Raw genomic sequence first — 15653 nt, 5'->3', positions numbered from 1 at the left:
TGTTAGTACGACACAATATATATATACTTATTATACTAAACCATATATTTAATCAACAATACACGTGAACAATTCAACAACAAAAAATTCTCCTGAATCAAAGTCTCATTATGTTCAAACTTAATGGCGTCATAATAACGTTCTCGATACCAAATTACATTGTCTCTTTATTTGATGAAAACAATGATTCCACAGAATCAAAGATATGGACGATTAAGTCACTCTATATCTCTCTCAATGTTTTTTCGACCTTTGTTAATAAAAGTCGTTGTCGTCTTCATCAGCGAACAGCATATAACCAGAGAAACTGGAATACATGTAACCATGGAAATAGGACGCATCTTTGCGAGCTATCTGCCAGACCTGTTGTCCCCGGCTCAGATTCAGGATCAATGTGTTCGACGATGTCGCCCAGGGAAAGCTCTCGGCCCAGACTGTAACTACCATCCTCCCTTCTTTCATCAGATTCACAGCACCCTGCAACGATAATTATAAAACAATGCAATTAGAATGACATTGACATAAAAAAGATCCTAAATAATGTAACCTTGAGTTCTCTCTTTAAAAATTTCCAGAAACTCGGACGAAATCACCTTAAGGAACTACTTATTTTTCTAATTCCGGAGGTATTGATAATCTTGTTTGTTGTATAATTATGTTTACTTTCTCTACATATGACCATGCTATCATTCAATCAGTATTGCTAACTGTAATATTTTACTCAACTTGACAGGAGAAACCAAATGGAGTAAAACTGTTAATTAAAAAAAGTGTTAAATTGTATCAAAATCAAACTACATCTATTTTCATATGCGATTTTGCATAAAATTCAACACAACCGGTTCATTAGTTGATTTTTTAAAGTTACATTACCCGTATTACACGTTTCAATTTAATTCTGAATTTCTGATCGCATCTCTATTTATGTGTTTTTGTGTTTAAAGAATGTGACATTTAAGTGATGTATCCCGTTTCATTTATTGGCAGATTTATTGCAAATCCTTATATCTTAAACATAAAGCTTTCACTTCGATGTTATAATTTCTTTTTTTGATAGTAATGAGTTCATACCACTTCCTTGCTGTAGTATAATATCGTGTAAACTGACGTGGAAAGTGGTGTGGCGTGATGACGATATGACTATCGTGAAAATGGTTCGATTTTTTTATTCTTAATTTATACATTGTTTTATCCCATAAATGTCGATACGGTTTACATCTGGTCACAGATGTACGAGGATCTATGCGCCCCCTCGTCTCTGTTTTCCTTAAGCTTTATTGGTTGCATATGCGGATATATAAACAACAAATTTCACATTCCAATATTGGCGAAGCGTAGTATCCTAATAAGGTCCTCTATAGAATCTATGAACTTTTAATTATAAATCTTATGACACAATGGTCGAAATTGTCGAGAGGCGAAACACATGGATGTGTCATCTCAAACACTGACAACAAAGTCTTTAGACATCATCTCCCTCTCAACACTTCTTAGCAGGCAGACAATGGCATTTGAATGGTTATTTTCAAGATCATGCAGCTTATCTTACATCTTACATATCGAAACCTCTAACTACATAAATTTGTCATCCTTTCGCAGTTTGTAGATTATGGAATATTAAAATTTGGATTTGTTTGTTGGAACCAGGGTCATGTAATGGGATACAAGGAAAAGACAAAAAACAAAAAAAAAAAAAAAAACACACACACACAACAAAAAAACCGACATAGTGGAGAGGAAAGAAAGAAAGTTCAAAAGTGTTGAAATTGGAGCAGCTGGTCAATTTTCCTTCGTTCAGTGTCCTTTTTTAGTGGAGACAAAGAAAAAATTGACGAGTCTACCAGGGCGCTTACAATAAGTTGCTTCTTACGACATGAAATGAGATACAGCGGCCATCTTCTTTCTTCACTCCTGCACGTGTGATTGACAGGGTACGTAAAAAACAAAAGATGAGGGAATTAATTACAGAAATAACGAAATTGGAAAAGATTTCCCACTATCGAAAGTAAGTTTTTACCTAGGCCCCGACTTAAAATTCCTGACAAAAAAATCTTTTTATATTGGCAGTGTATCTCTGTACCAGCATCCTGTGTATATGTGCTGGTATTTTGTTATTTTATCTGAATTATGTCAGGGTTGTGATAAATCATGAAATTGGAATTGTCAGTCTTTCCATAAATATCAAAGACTTATTAAATAATGATGGTCCCCTTCGTCACCTTATCGGAACTCTGTCAGATACCGTAGAGAACGATTTATATCTACTTGGAACAGAAATGGGAACGATGATACTTTGTAAACATAGATTTCTAAGTTTACTGTCTCATCGCAAAGCTATTAAATTCGTCGTAACAGAATCTTTCCTCTTTCCCAACAGACAGATGTAATTAAACCCCAGCGGAAAATTTCACTTATTACAAAATTGTACTTTGCAAGCTTTTCATTCCGTACTGATATTGTCATGTGTGGTTTCGGTTTATAGATTACAAGTACACTGACAATAATGGCGGGTTAGTCATCGACGTTGGGGACTATAGGGAATGGGATCACGGAGATTGTCTGATACAAAGGGAAACAGGTCTGACATTTGTGCATTGACTAAAACGTGTTCATTTTATTTGTCAAAAATGTAAATGCAAATCACGTCAGCTGCATTTGAAATAAATGACAGCGAGGGAATTTCAGTGTAATGTTTATATAAGTTAATCCTTTGTTCTCCCTAGAGCAGACTAGACTTATTGCTGATAGTTCCGAAGGAAGACTTGATCTATTGTTTCGAATTTGAAAGTGCACATTTCTGTAGTGTTGCGAAACACATGTAACACATGCTGTCATATTCTGTTCTAAACAACTGACACCTTTCTTCACATCACAACCATTTTAACATTCTGAGGTAAAATTCTGTATTGCCGAACACATTTATAAACAACGAGAAGAGGTTTTACGTCAAATCCCTGTGGTATTACCATACCATAAAGGATGTAACAAGAACTTTTATGTATGTTTCTCAGTATAGTACTGTGATTCTGTGTGATGTAGTATAGACGTACCTCACAGAATGATTTAATGAATTGCACTCTACTACACTATATACACTGCACTTGTTCGATAGTCTCCGAATTCTCAAATTAGATGGTGCGTCTTGTCGACTGTAATCTGTTATACCAAGATGTTCCACCTAAGGTAAATCCCACAGGATCGTTGTTGTATCGAGATCGAGATGGGGTGATGTCTATCAGGATTAAACACTTGTTCAATATACATTCGATTTTTAATAATCACGGATTCGGCTTCACACTTATGTGAAAGTCTGGAAACGCTTGTCGTTCTGGAACTTAAGCTTGATTTTTTTGAGGGTCTTTTTCTATTGATTTTGTTATTATCGCAAGACATAGCAGTTTTTTTCTTTGCACCAGGTTTTCTTTCTTAGTACGTTTAACTGGATTTCAATTATACATGTAAATATTGCAACAATATATCGAGATATATGGTAGATGTAATTTATTTAACTGACCCAATAGAATAAGCTGTATAAAGTTGGCTCTGCTGTATCTTGTACTAAATTTTTGTATCGAAAAGAGCTATTCATTTGTGTGGTATCTGTGCAATGTTTTCCATGTATGGCTATACAATTGATGTTATAGTCAAACCACTTTTTTTGTTATATGTTGTGTTAGATACGAGTCCCTTTAACTATCTCACCTAGAACACAAATTCCGTTATTTTTCAAACTGTTTTATTGAAAAGGCATTGATACTTCGGGTTTTAAAGAAGTAATATTGTCTTGTAATAAGACATAATGAGAAATTTGCAGTTGAAAAGATTTTAGCAACAAACTATTTTCTATGTAAACAAGATTTAGCCAATTTCTCCAAGACAACGTCATGTCATTTCGATAACCTATATATATACAATCTCGTTTAAAATAAAATCTGATTAAATCTTCCGCTATACATGCATCATTTATGAAATATCTGATTGCAGTATTAATATATTGTTGAAATGTAAGTGTACAACTACCAAATATCTACAGATATACCATTGACAATTCTACAGTACTGCTACTAATACTCTCTAAACATTTACAAGAAAGAAACAAACGCATACTAGGTTGTCATCCGTGAAATGAAACTCAACAGTCGGAGAATGCTGAATGGACATGGAATAGGATATTTCTGATCTCCAGTCATGTTTTGTCTGCCAGTTGACACAAGGTTTTGTTGCGGTACGTTAGATAATGGGTCAACTCATTACATTTTTTGATCTATATTTTTGTTTAACGTAGAAAGTGTAAGTTAGAATAATAGGTCGATAAAGTGTTTTACAAAAAACAATAACGTTTGATTACTTCCGTTAGACGAATGTGCATAACCAAATAAAAATAAACTGTGTTGGATGCTATTCCACAGTGAAAATCTACATGTTTTATTGTGATTTACTGTAGATATGAGTGGTTTCTTAACAAACCATCCTTACCTTCTTTTGGCCCTGCGCCGCGACGACTACCGTAAACTGATATGTACCATTTACCGGTGCCGTAAAGCGGCCAGTGGTTATATCGTAACCACCACCGATATTTGTGACCAACTTGTCGTAAGCTAGATCCTTGTTTTCTTTGAAAGGTCCCACGTTTTCCCGCAGTCCCACAAAGAATGCGACTCTGGGTGGGATTTTTGGAGACTTACCTGGAAAATAAAGTTGCGTATTAATATTACGTCAAGCCTTGTCGGCTTCTCTAGGAACTGGCCCCACTTGTATAAAACATCTCAACTTGAGATTTCCTCAAGTCGAGATTTTCCTCAGCTGATATCTCCTTGAAAAATATCTTGTATGAAAATTCCTCAAGGAATTTCAAGACATCCTAGTCGATAACGTCCTCCTGTTCCTTGAGAAAATTTTATACACGCCGTTTTTGAGGAGATATCAGCTGAGGAAAATCTCGACTTGAGGAAATCTCAAGTTGAGATGTTTTATACAAGTGGGGCCTGGTGTATTAGTATGTATACTTAATTTTGTTTACGTCATACGCTTTCAAGCCAAATATAGTATTGTACGTGAAAATATGTCTGTGTTCGCTATCTGGGCATCTACAGAGCTTGTTTTAACATGTGTAGCACAAACAATATATATATTGGTTAGCAGATCTTATCAGAATTTGTCAACACAGTTGTGGTTTATACATAAATTCCCTTGTGGATCTGTTTGCTGAGACACTATCTAGTCGGATAATTTCTTTCTTAATTGACTTTTTAAACGAATAGTGATTTTCTTTGTGTTTAATTGGTTTCTTATCTAGATCGTGTAATTGTTTTCTTATCTTAATTTGGAAACCATTATAGAGACTTCCCGTTCGTACGTACTTTTTACAATAATAATTTTCTGCCTTTAAGATTGACTTTTTATCGGGCTTGTGTTGGCAATGATATACACCAACCTTTCTTAATCTACTGTGTCCTTTTTCACTACGCTGTTTTGAAAATTATAAGCATTTTCTTACTTACCTAGTTTGTATGGTATTTAAACCTTTTGATATATCTTGCTTTAACAATTACACTCAGCCAATTTTATATTCCTTGTTTTGACTCAACTTTTTTTTATATAATCTGTTTTGACAATTATACAAACATCCAAGTTTTCACATCAATATCCATATCTGTCTTGTTTCAACAATTGCATTTCAAACCCACTCTACTCTGTCTTTTCTCTATCTTATTTTGAGAAATATGCTAATATTTTTATTATTTATTTCTCAATTATACCTGCCTTATTATCAACATCACATTAAGTTTCATCTTTAATATGATCAACTCTTTCAATTTACCTTTTGATAACCGTTGGTAAGCGTGGGATCATTCGTAAATTGATCACGTGTGTCTTTGTCCTTTTGTCGTTGTCAGTTAAATATCTTTATAATTAGCTTTAGTTGGTATTAACTGATATTGAAGCTACACTTTCGCTTTATACTATCACTGATGAATGTAAGGTATGCTTTAATATTTTAACGTTTTGATATCACTGACATTGATTGACTAAGATTTACAAATGGTGGTCGTAGCTAAGCAGAAGACGATTACTCTTCCGGAACACATGGTCTTATTTTGTACCCGATTAACCTTACTCGATATCTACAATGTATACATAACTAACGGTTTAAATGACAAATGAACAGCAGTACTTCGGCCTTTAAAATGAGAAAGTTGTTTTCAGATAAAAAAAAAAAAAAAAAAACTACCATCCAATCTAGATTTCTAAATGTGTCTCGTTCTTACAGAATTGATAAATTTTACAGAAATTACACAATTTACTGAAATATGAGGCCAATGAATCTCTCCATCATGAGTTTGACATTTCTTTCGATCACTTGGATTTTCCCCATTCACCTTTCAGGACATAAAATTAGGCCCTTAGCATCACTAACGGGGACATAAAGGACTTAAAAATTGTATTATGGAGTTTAATTCATGATTTAGGTCTAATGCATCTAGTTCCAAACAAAGGCTATTCACGTATAAGTCTTAAAGTACAATATTCGAGTTAGCAAGGGGGAGACAGTGCTTGAGGATGTTTAGTACCCGTGGTTTGCCGTAACCTGCATGCCACGCTTTAATTCATTCGAATTGTGATACATGTATTTGATGTTCGTCTAGAATTATCAGTTATACGAAATTTATCTAGTCAATGTTATGGTTAATGTATCCATAATCTAGATTTTAACATTTCTTTTTATAGATTTAGACTCTCTTCAGATGAAATCTAGGTTTCACAATTTTAGCTTTCAGTATCGCTTACGAATCTTAGAAGGATGAAATGACTGTATGATACAGTTAAATTCAGTATTTGACCCTATCGTCGAATAATATGAGCTGGAATTTAGATTCTGTCGGTATTTGATTTGGTGTTTTTGTTAGTACTGATTCAGTTTAGCTCATCATCAATGTCTTGTCCTGTTATGTCTATTGCTGAAAAAATATTTTCAAATCGGGGATAGACTGGAGTCAATCCTATTCAAAAATAAATATTGGTTTAAAATGAACATTGAACGATTTACATTTACCGGCGGAGTTGGTTTTTATGTATTGGGGAGGTTATGATTTCTAAAAATATTACTCTATTTAATGACTTATTGTATTTGTTGGTGAAATATACCAGCTGTTGATTACAGTATCAAAAAATGTCGACTACATAAGATTTGTAAGATACAATTTCATCGCTATTGTCAAAGGTATGACATACTTGTTATGAATACAAGAAAAGCAAATTGTATCGCCTATTCTCACAGTAACTGGCTCTAAAACCCCTGTTCGAACATTTATACGATACACAGTTTTACTTTGACATTTGACTTGTGAACGTCTATAACTTTAATCAGTCTTTCTGACTTAATTTACTTAAACAACTTCCCATAATCAGGTGAGATTGATTTTTAGATTGGTAGGCTACGTTTCCCCTTGTCACCATTAAGTATTTTCGGAATATAGTACAAACTAACAGTTACTAATTATGTGCAAGTTTCGCCTGTCAGAGACACGACGCCAGGACAGGAAATCACCAGGTACAAAGACAATAAATTGGTGCCATACAGATCCTGAAGCTAGGTTAGTAACACACTGATTTACATAGGATCATTTTATGGACTACGGGATGAGGACTATCACTTACGTCATGTTTAGACACTGAATTTCAATGCCATAAAATTTGAGCTCTATCTCAAGCGTAGTAATATGCAAATACTCTAAAATCCATGTAACTTTTAAAACTAACATCATAATATTATATAAAATACTTCCACCAGGACTACAAAGATACACCAAATAGATTTTCCCGATTCGAAATGAAATCAATATGCATATGGTATATTGATCAAACGAGGAAGAGGACTGTAAAACTAATTTCCATTTCGTATGATGTTTGGCAAAGGGAGTAAAGCGGTTTCAAATAATAAAGGCAAAACCGTAGTTTAAAGGAATCTTTGGGATGCATCTCCTCTGTAATGGAATCGAAGAAGTTTCATAGCCTTATAAACCATTTTGACGAATAGTTGCTAAAATGAAATTAGCCTTTAATCGTTTTGACGGGAACAAACCGTGTCTATTTACAACCCGTATATTGTTGTTTTGTCATAAAAGATGATATACAAATACGACAAAATAATTCACTACCTGCAAATAAGACGTCAGTCAAGAGATAATTGAAGATCTAAGTCGCCATTTGGTCTCGATTTTTAGTTTTTAGCAGCCCATTGATAAATTCGCATGTATTGTCACCGTAGGGTAGCCACATGTGATATGTTGAACACATTGAAAGAATAACGGACTCCGTAGTGTGCAACCGATTCTTGTTGAAAATAAACAATGAACGATTTACAAGATAACATCCATAAACATGAAAATGGGGGAGTATATGTTTATGCCCAACCGAAACAATTAAGATATGAACATCATACTAATGGAGGTAGCTATGACACTGCAAAATAATCCTCTTTATATTACCATTCTTTGATATAAACACACTAGCTAGGGAAGACGGCTGTTACCATGCAAATGTAAAGATCAGACAATGAGATAATCGAAATTCAATTCAACGTTGTAGGGTTCTTTAAGTTTTGGACAATTTATTTAGATAGCATATAATTGATAATCTAAAAGCGAAATTGAGAACCAAGCTTGAACTTTTAAATACGTTTTGCATGAAAACGAGTCGAACTGGGACATCAGTACATGGATGGCGTCTGAAAGGAAATCTTTTCTTTAATCTCACCAAATATTCTGTCGCAGTAATCATGGTCATGTAGTGACGGGGTCCGAGGACGATGGGATCACTCAATGACGCTTTAGAGTGCCATCACAAAATTCTATAAACTGGACATGATAGCATGACAAATACCAAATCATATTATATGGCATTGCACGGCATGTAATTGACCAAGTTTAGTCACTGACTTATTTAGAGTTGTAGCGGTATTTCAGAGACATTGATTTGATTCGTGCAAGGGATGTAACCCAACGGTTTCCTCACTATGAAGGACGTTCAGTGCTATTCCAGGTTTAGAAGCCACATACGAACGTGCAATAGGGATAGCAAGCATAATTTGTAAAATGTTCTCTGTTGATGAGACCACATCATTATGTAGTCGCACATATACAAAGGTCAAGTGATGACATTCACTTATCATATCAAACAACAGCTTCTGCCAAATGATGACGGTATTCGCTTCCAGTTTGTTTTGATAAACAATAAGAAAATACCAACATATCAACATAATTATAACTGAAACTCAAATTCAATAAACCTAGGGCAAAATATAAAACTAAATTTACACGGAGATTCCTGAATAAGTACAAGGAGGATAAGATCAGGTGTTCCGGAAGAGTAAGCGTCTGCTGCCCATCTTATGAACCTTGGTCAATTCAAGTAAGTAATACTACATTTTCAAATGAAAAAAGGTATACAACAAAGTAATATCATCTGCCAATGCTGATTTTTTTTTTCAGTTTTTACGTCCTCGCTAAGCCTATGTGGTACGAAGAATGTATGTAAACAAAAGGCTTTTATGGTGTCATCAGCGATCGCAGTGGTGAGAAGAAACAAAATCACAAACCAATCGGTTTTATTATGACAACAGTCAACCCGAGGTATCCATTAATATGCATAATAAATATAGCCACGACTAAAAGAGTTAATAAAGAGAAAAAAAGCGAGTGTTGATGTAGGGAATCTATGTACATTGTTTGATATGTGGTCAATAAAATGGAACGTTCGGCAATTTTCTTTTGTTAAATGACGAATTCGTTTGGAATCTTTATAAATCATAGTCATTGAAGATATTTCGCCAACATGGGAAAAAGAACGAAAACGTAGATAACAAAGGATTCGGAAATCGAGTTAATTTTACTTGAGGTCAATAATGTCATTTCAAAATTATCTTTTATTTAGTATCAACAGTATATAGAGACACTAATGGAAGTGAAGGCTCGTTAACACAATCTATTTATGACATTGTGTCACATGGCAAATGTTAAAGTATATATGTTGATGGAGAATTCTGTGACTACCAGAGGAACTTCAGTAGAGCAGTGGAAAGTCCAACAGACTATACAAATGTAATAGAATAAACGAAATGAGCTTCCCGCAACAGAAGTTAGAGGAAACTGGAAAGGTATAATGCTCGGAAGTAGCTTAATATGGTGATTCAATAAAATAGGGTCGTTCACAACAAAAACATAAACCCATTAGTCTGAATCCCGCCCGGCGTCAGGATAGCGGCTGACTGGTAAAGGTAATCTACAACCGGATACTTGATTAACAGAGCGGGGCGAGTAACATATACTATCTTAATTACAGATGTAAATTTCATTTCTCTTGCTTAATTGTTAAATCGATAACAAGAATAAAGAACCAATTAGCCAAAGCGACTTGGTACAGTTATCTTAACAGCCTATCTCCTGATCTTGTTTAAGATTTTTTCGCCTGAAACCAAAGAAAAGATAGACTTGAAGCTTTCTCTTCATAGATTTCACCAGTAGGTACCTATATAATACAGCATTAAAAAGAACGGTCACATTTGAACGGAAACATCCATCAGAGAATTTCATGACATTTTCTTGAAGAGTGTACGTCCTCAACGTCCGCCATTAATGGCAGCATGATGTCAATAAGGTTCTTCACGGTTCGTACGATATAAATCTATCTTGTTTTTATAACCAACCTAAATTACAATATCGTTTATAGTCACGAAAGGTGCTACCTGTCTTACTCGACCAGGATTAACCCGTCTCAAACTGCCGTCTGTATCTATTATCTATATAATATCACCACTAGAACATAAGCTGCCATTTGTCTGTTGGGATCGTTTATCATTTCACCTGCGTGCTGTGTACACTTCTGTAGAACATATATGATTTATTTGTAGCTATATGCATCACCTTCGTAATAGATATACATGAACCTTACAAGCTGCATGCACCACTTGTCTATAATTCCCAACGAGCTAAATCTCTCAACTGTCAAAGTATGTCACCTTTTATGTTACTACCAGATTCATGAATGCACTTTACATATAAGGTTATTACACAAAATCTGCCAATACCGATCAACTGCCTCTACTTGGGATCTGTCTGTTGTTGACATGGGTCATCACTACATACTGGGGGTAAAAACTATATGAGTATTATGTCCATTGTCCACCGTAATTATAAATCATAGACACGACAGACTGTTCTACATTAGCAGCTGCTCAGATGTTCCCTACTACTAACCAGACAGGCAATTTTTTCACCACGATATATGGAAAGTGTGATCATTTTGAGTTCTCTATTGTGAAATTTCCATTTCTGTGTCGAAACACTGCAGCTTCCTTAACACATGGTGCTAACATGTCGCAGTTGATAATATGCAAAGGCTTGCTCATTTCCAATGTACTGCAAAGGAGTTCCGAGAGGTGCATGTTGAGTAGTAGTATTGGATGCTTTCATTTTTGAGTAGTACGATATGGGGAGGGCATAAATAGGTTATGTGTGATGTTTAATCCCTTTGTCATTTAGGTCATTAAAATTGTTTGAAATTGAAATAGAACGGTTTTGTTGTAAAGTGTTGTCTTCTACAGTGGTTTTAATGAAACATAAATGTGTTGACGTTAGTATAGTGCTTACGCGCAATGGTATTTCTTAAAAGTTTAACAATATTATATAGCACAATTCATTTATCAAGCGATCTCTTATATCAAAGACAACTGGTCTATCTGCTTCTTGATAATGATATCTTTTATTCATCCAAGGTTACTTACTTAAATAGGTATAATTCCCAATATGACACTAAAATAACATAAATATGTAGATATCACATATTATATCAGACATTAGTGGTATGTGTGAATGATTTATGAAAGTGAGATTAAATTACCGCACAAACACATAAAATAATTCGAACCCTAGCGGTGGCAGAGTATTTTTCAGTATTCCTTCCTATTACATGTTTGGTGCCGTTGATCACTCCAAGAGTAGAAGCTATAGGATATTGAAATGCTTTCTTGGAGATATTGAACCTGGGTTGTTGTTGGCTTCGAGGTCGAAGACTTTGTGAAGGAGGGAGAAGTGTAGAGGTTGAGAGTACACTAGCTTCGGTTTATGGGATTTTCCCTTGACTCGAGCGGTTGAGTGTCCGGCTAGAGAACTCTATCATCTAAGTCGTTATCTTTCCCCTTCATTATTAAACTATTTTGTTCTTCTATTTTGCGAGTTGTCATAGGAATATCGCGGTAGGGTGTTTAAGATATAGTCATTGATATTTAGATTGAACAGCAGATCTGTGGAATGATATAAAAAAACCAAATTGGCATTAAGTTTGTTTTGTGACAGAAAATTATTCATTGTATGATGTACGAAGAACACTTGATACATAGACAGTTCTATACTTATTGACTACGGTAGGATCACCCGCATTAGAAATACGGGTAATATTGGCCCTATTCCATTTAGAAGGAAATATCTCCTAATGAGATTTGCACGTTAAATAGAGGTGAAAGGTGACCCTATAGAATCACCAGCAGATTTCCGTAATAACACAAAAATGCGGTCTACACCAGAAGTTTTGTCATCGGCAAGTTTCCTGTTTGCAGAAAGTACAAAAGCTGGTGTAATATTTGGAATAACATATTGATTTTCATTAAAAAAACTATTGGTAAATTGTAATCGTTTTAAAAGTTTTATCTATTTATATTCCAATTAAAAAAATGTAAACGACTCAAGCAAAATTTTCCCTCTCAGAAATAGTACTTTCATCACATTTAAATCAACAGTTGCAAATTTAAGTTACTTAATAAAAGAATCCTTGATATTTTCCGACAAGTTTGATACTACGACAACCAGATCCTAAGGAAGAGCGTCTAGCTTTGTTATGTATATTGTCACGGTTATCATGCATTTTATTCATAAAATCATCACGTATCCATCGTGAAATATTTTTTTTTATCCGTTTTCCACAAACGGATATCATATATCCATAGTGTCAACGAACAAGAATTCATGAAGTGATGGGGCTAGTTCAGTCCTTTGTAATTTTGAAACTTTTCAGATATATGATTAAAGTCCAAAAAACGGGACTTACAGATAATTAGGTATGCAATAATATCAAACTGTTTATATTCAAACAACTCAAACGAACACATCACCTTTGAGATAATAGACATACGTAGTATCTTGATATCAATACAGCTTGAAAGAATAAGTTGGTTTCATTCAGGAAGACAATATTTCTGTTATTAGGTAATGATGATATCTACCAAGTGCATGTATTTTTGCACTTGTAATTACCTGTCCTTTTGCCCGCCTTATTTTTGAAAGAGGTACCATCTATACTTTTTATATTTAATGATGTTTGGTTTTCTGAGTGAACTCTCCTTCGTCTTGGTCTAAATACCGTTTACATGTGTTCATCCCGAAAACAAATTAGTAATTGACAAAATTTTTGCGTTGAATTTGTGAAATAACATTAAATGCTATTTCACAGACAACTACTATAAAGGGTCATGTTTTTTATTATCTTTACATCAAAGTGGTTACTGTAACCCCAAAGGAGCCCCATTGTAAGGAAGTTTTGAGTGCATGTACGTCAATATTAGTCTCGGGTTCAATACATAAGGTTAGTGGAGCGGAGAGCTCTTAAGTAAATATGCGACGCAATATTATTCGCCCATCTTCCAATTCAACGAGTCACCACCAGTTCCCAAGATTAGCGATATTGATGATTGTATGCCGTGGTAAAAAATCCTTTATAATATCGAATATAGTGTCATTGATTTAGACCGAGAAGTGCTCTACGGAGTATTTCTATTCCTTCGTCATGTGCGATAATTACCCACAGATCCACCATAATTAGCTAGTCAGTCATGAGTTCTTACTAGTGTCTCGTGTGTCGATTGTGACCAATTTATATACCGATGATTAACGCTCCTACATACAAACCTGTCCTGGAACATCACAAGTAAAACCTAGTGTTTCAAGAGGCTTGGATTATTCCGGTGATAGGGAAAGAATCAAATATGGTCTTCAGTCCCAGGAAAAAAATCAGTTTGTTGACTTGTTGACCCTTTCGTATAGGGTACGAAATACACATTGTGACTTCTTGACAACTTGATCTTGAGATAATATTTGTAATGATTGTTATTGGAAATGATTGAGAAGCACTTTACCGCGTTGTATCATCAAAGGTTTCCTTGGCAACCAACCGTGGTTCATGTCCTGCTCGGTGAAATAAAAAACATACTCTTATCAAGCTAATTGCACTCAGTTTTATCCACTTTGCAAATCGTCTACTTTGTCAATCGAATAATACAAGTGCTTACCTGTAGTTACCTGGTCCAGTAGAGCAGTGAACAAATTATCGGTATCTTTATAATGAGACACAAAACAAAAATCAAATAAATGTGCAGTGCAGTAAACTCATGTCTTTGTGCAACCATTGATACAATAGTGGGGTTTACAGACTGTGACTAGCATGCATAAGTCTTTGTGATAATCATGACCCTAGTGTTGTTTTTATGATTACCGCGATACTGTGATTGAGGGTGATATGAGATGTGAAGCGATATGTAGCTCTCACTTTGGAAATTGCTCAGTGTAATTGTAAATTGACAGGAAAACACACAATGTTTTGATCTCTATTGATAGCATGTAACTGTTTATAGGACATAGTCACTGAATAGATATTTTTTTTGCAAACAATAATCATAATAAAAAGTTAAAAGCTATTTGGAACACTGAAGTTTACTTAGCAATATAGGTGTATGACCATAATTGGAAAGCCTCAGCATAGATCTTGTACAAATGTCAGCACATTTTGATCTGTAGATAACATGCGCATTTAACTCACCATTCTTCCCTGGTATTCCTGGAATTCCCGGAGTTCCGGGTTCTCCCTTTTCTCCTTGGACTCCTGGAGGCCCCCTTGGACCCCTTATGGGGATCCTCACAGGCATATTGGAATTTTTACACGATACTTGCAGCTGACATGTCCCGTCTTCGACGTCATCTGGATCGAACCGTTCTCTAAGCCCCTTCCGGTTACGCAATCGTCTCTTACTTCCAGTAGCAGTGAAGAGTAATAGTGATATTGTCACGTACTGTATATACTGCATGTTTCTGCAAAACAAGATAAAATAGATTTTTTTTTATCTAATTAAGGGCTTTAAAAGAATGTGTGGTATTTGTTTACGTAAGTATATTCCAATCACTTATTAAAGTTTCATATGTATCTGCAATCGCTTGGTAAGAATAAATTCATTATGATAAGTATTGTGCTAAACTTGGTGTGATGATACTTCAATGCTATTGTCACTTACGTTCTATTGATAAATAATTATTTCATAAATACGGCTTTTACTAAAAAGCAATCGTTAATTTTCTGAAATGTCTTTTAAATCGCCCACTTATGAAATTTTTAATTATCGTTAAGTGTGATTACATAGACTATGGTGTATTGGTTATTGCAATACTTTTCGGTTTTCAGCCATTGCCCTCAATTAGAGCCCCGTTACATGTTGGAAGCCCTTTAGTTATCGCCCTGTCCGTGCGTCCGAAAAACATTTTTGTCTGCTTGATAACTTTGTTCATGTCATCGTACAGGGATGACACTTTGTATTATTGTTAACCACTTTTTGA

The 15653-nt window shown here is 34.8% G+C and overlaps 1 protein-coding gene across 1 annotated transcript; it reads right to left on the bottom strand.

Annotated features, from left to right (window-relative positions):
- Positions 1-255: 255 nt before the first annotated feature.
- On the bottom strand, positions 256-15130 carry LOC132548202 (C1q-related factor-like). The gene is made up of 3 exons (XM_060212024.1): positions 14866-15130; positions 4477-4685; positions 256-477 (listed from the first exon to the last, which is right to left on the bottom strand). The coding sequence occupies exons 1-3, from the start codon at positions 15128-15130 to the stop codon at positions 256-258; spliced, it is 696 nt and encodes a 231-aa protein (XP_060068007.1).
- Positions 15131-15653: the final 523 nt, after the last annotated feature.

This window comes from Ylistrum balloti, unplaced genomic scaffold (assembly GCF_031769215.1).
Source record: "Ylistrum balloti isolate Yb309-2 unplaced genomic scaffold, AGI_CSIRO_Ybal_v1 Utg370006, whole genome shotgun sequence".
NCBI classification, from domain to species: Eukaryota; Metazoa; Mollusca; class Bivalvia; order Pectinida; family Pectinidae; genus Ylistrum; species Ylistrum balloti.
Note: the sequence above shows the minus strand (reverse complement) of the source record. Positions and strands in the feature narration are given on the sequence as shown.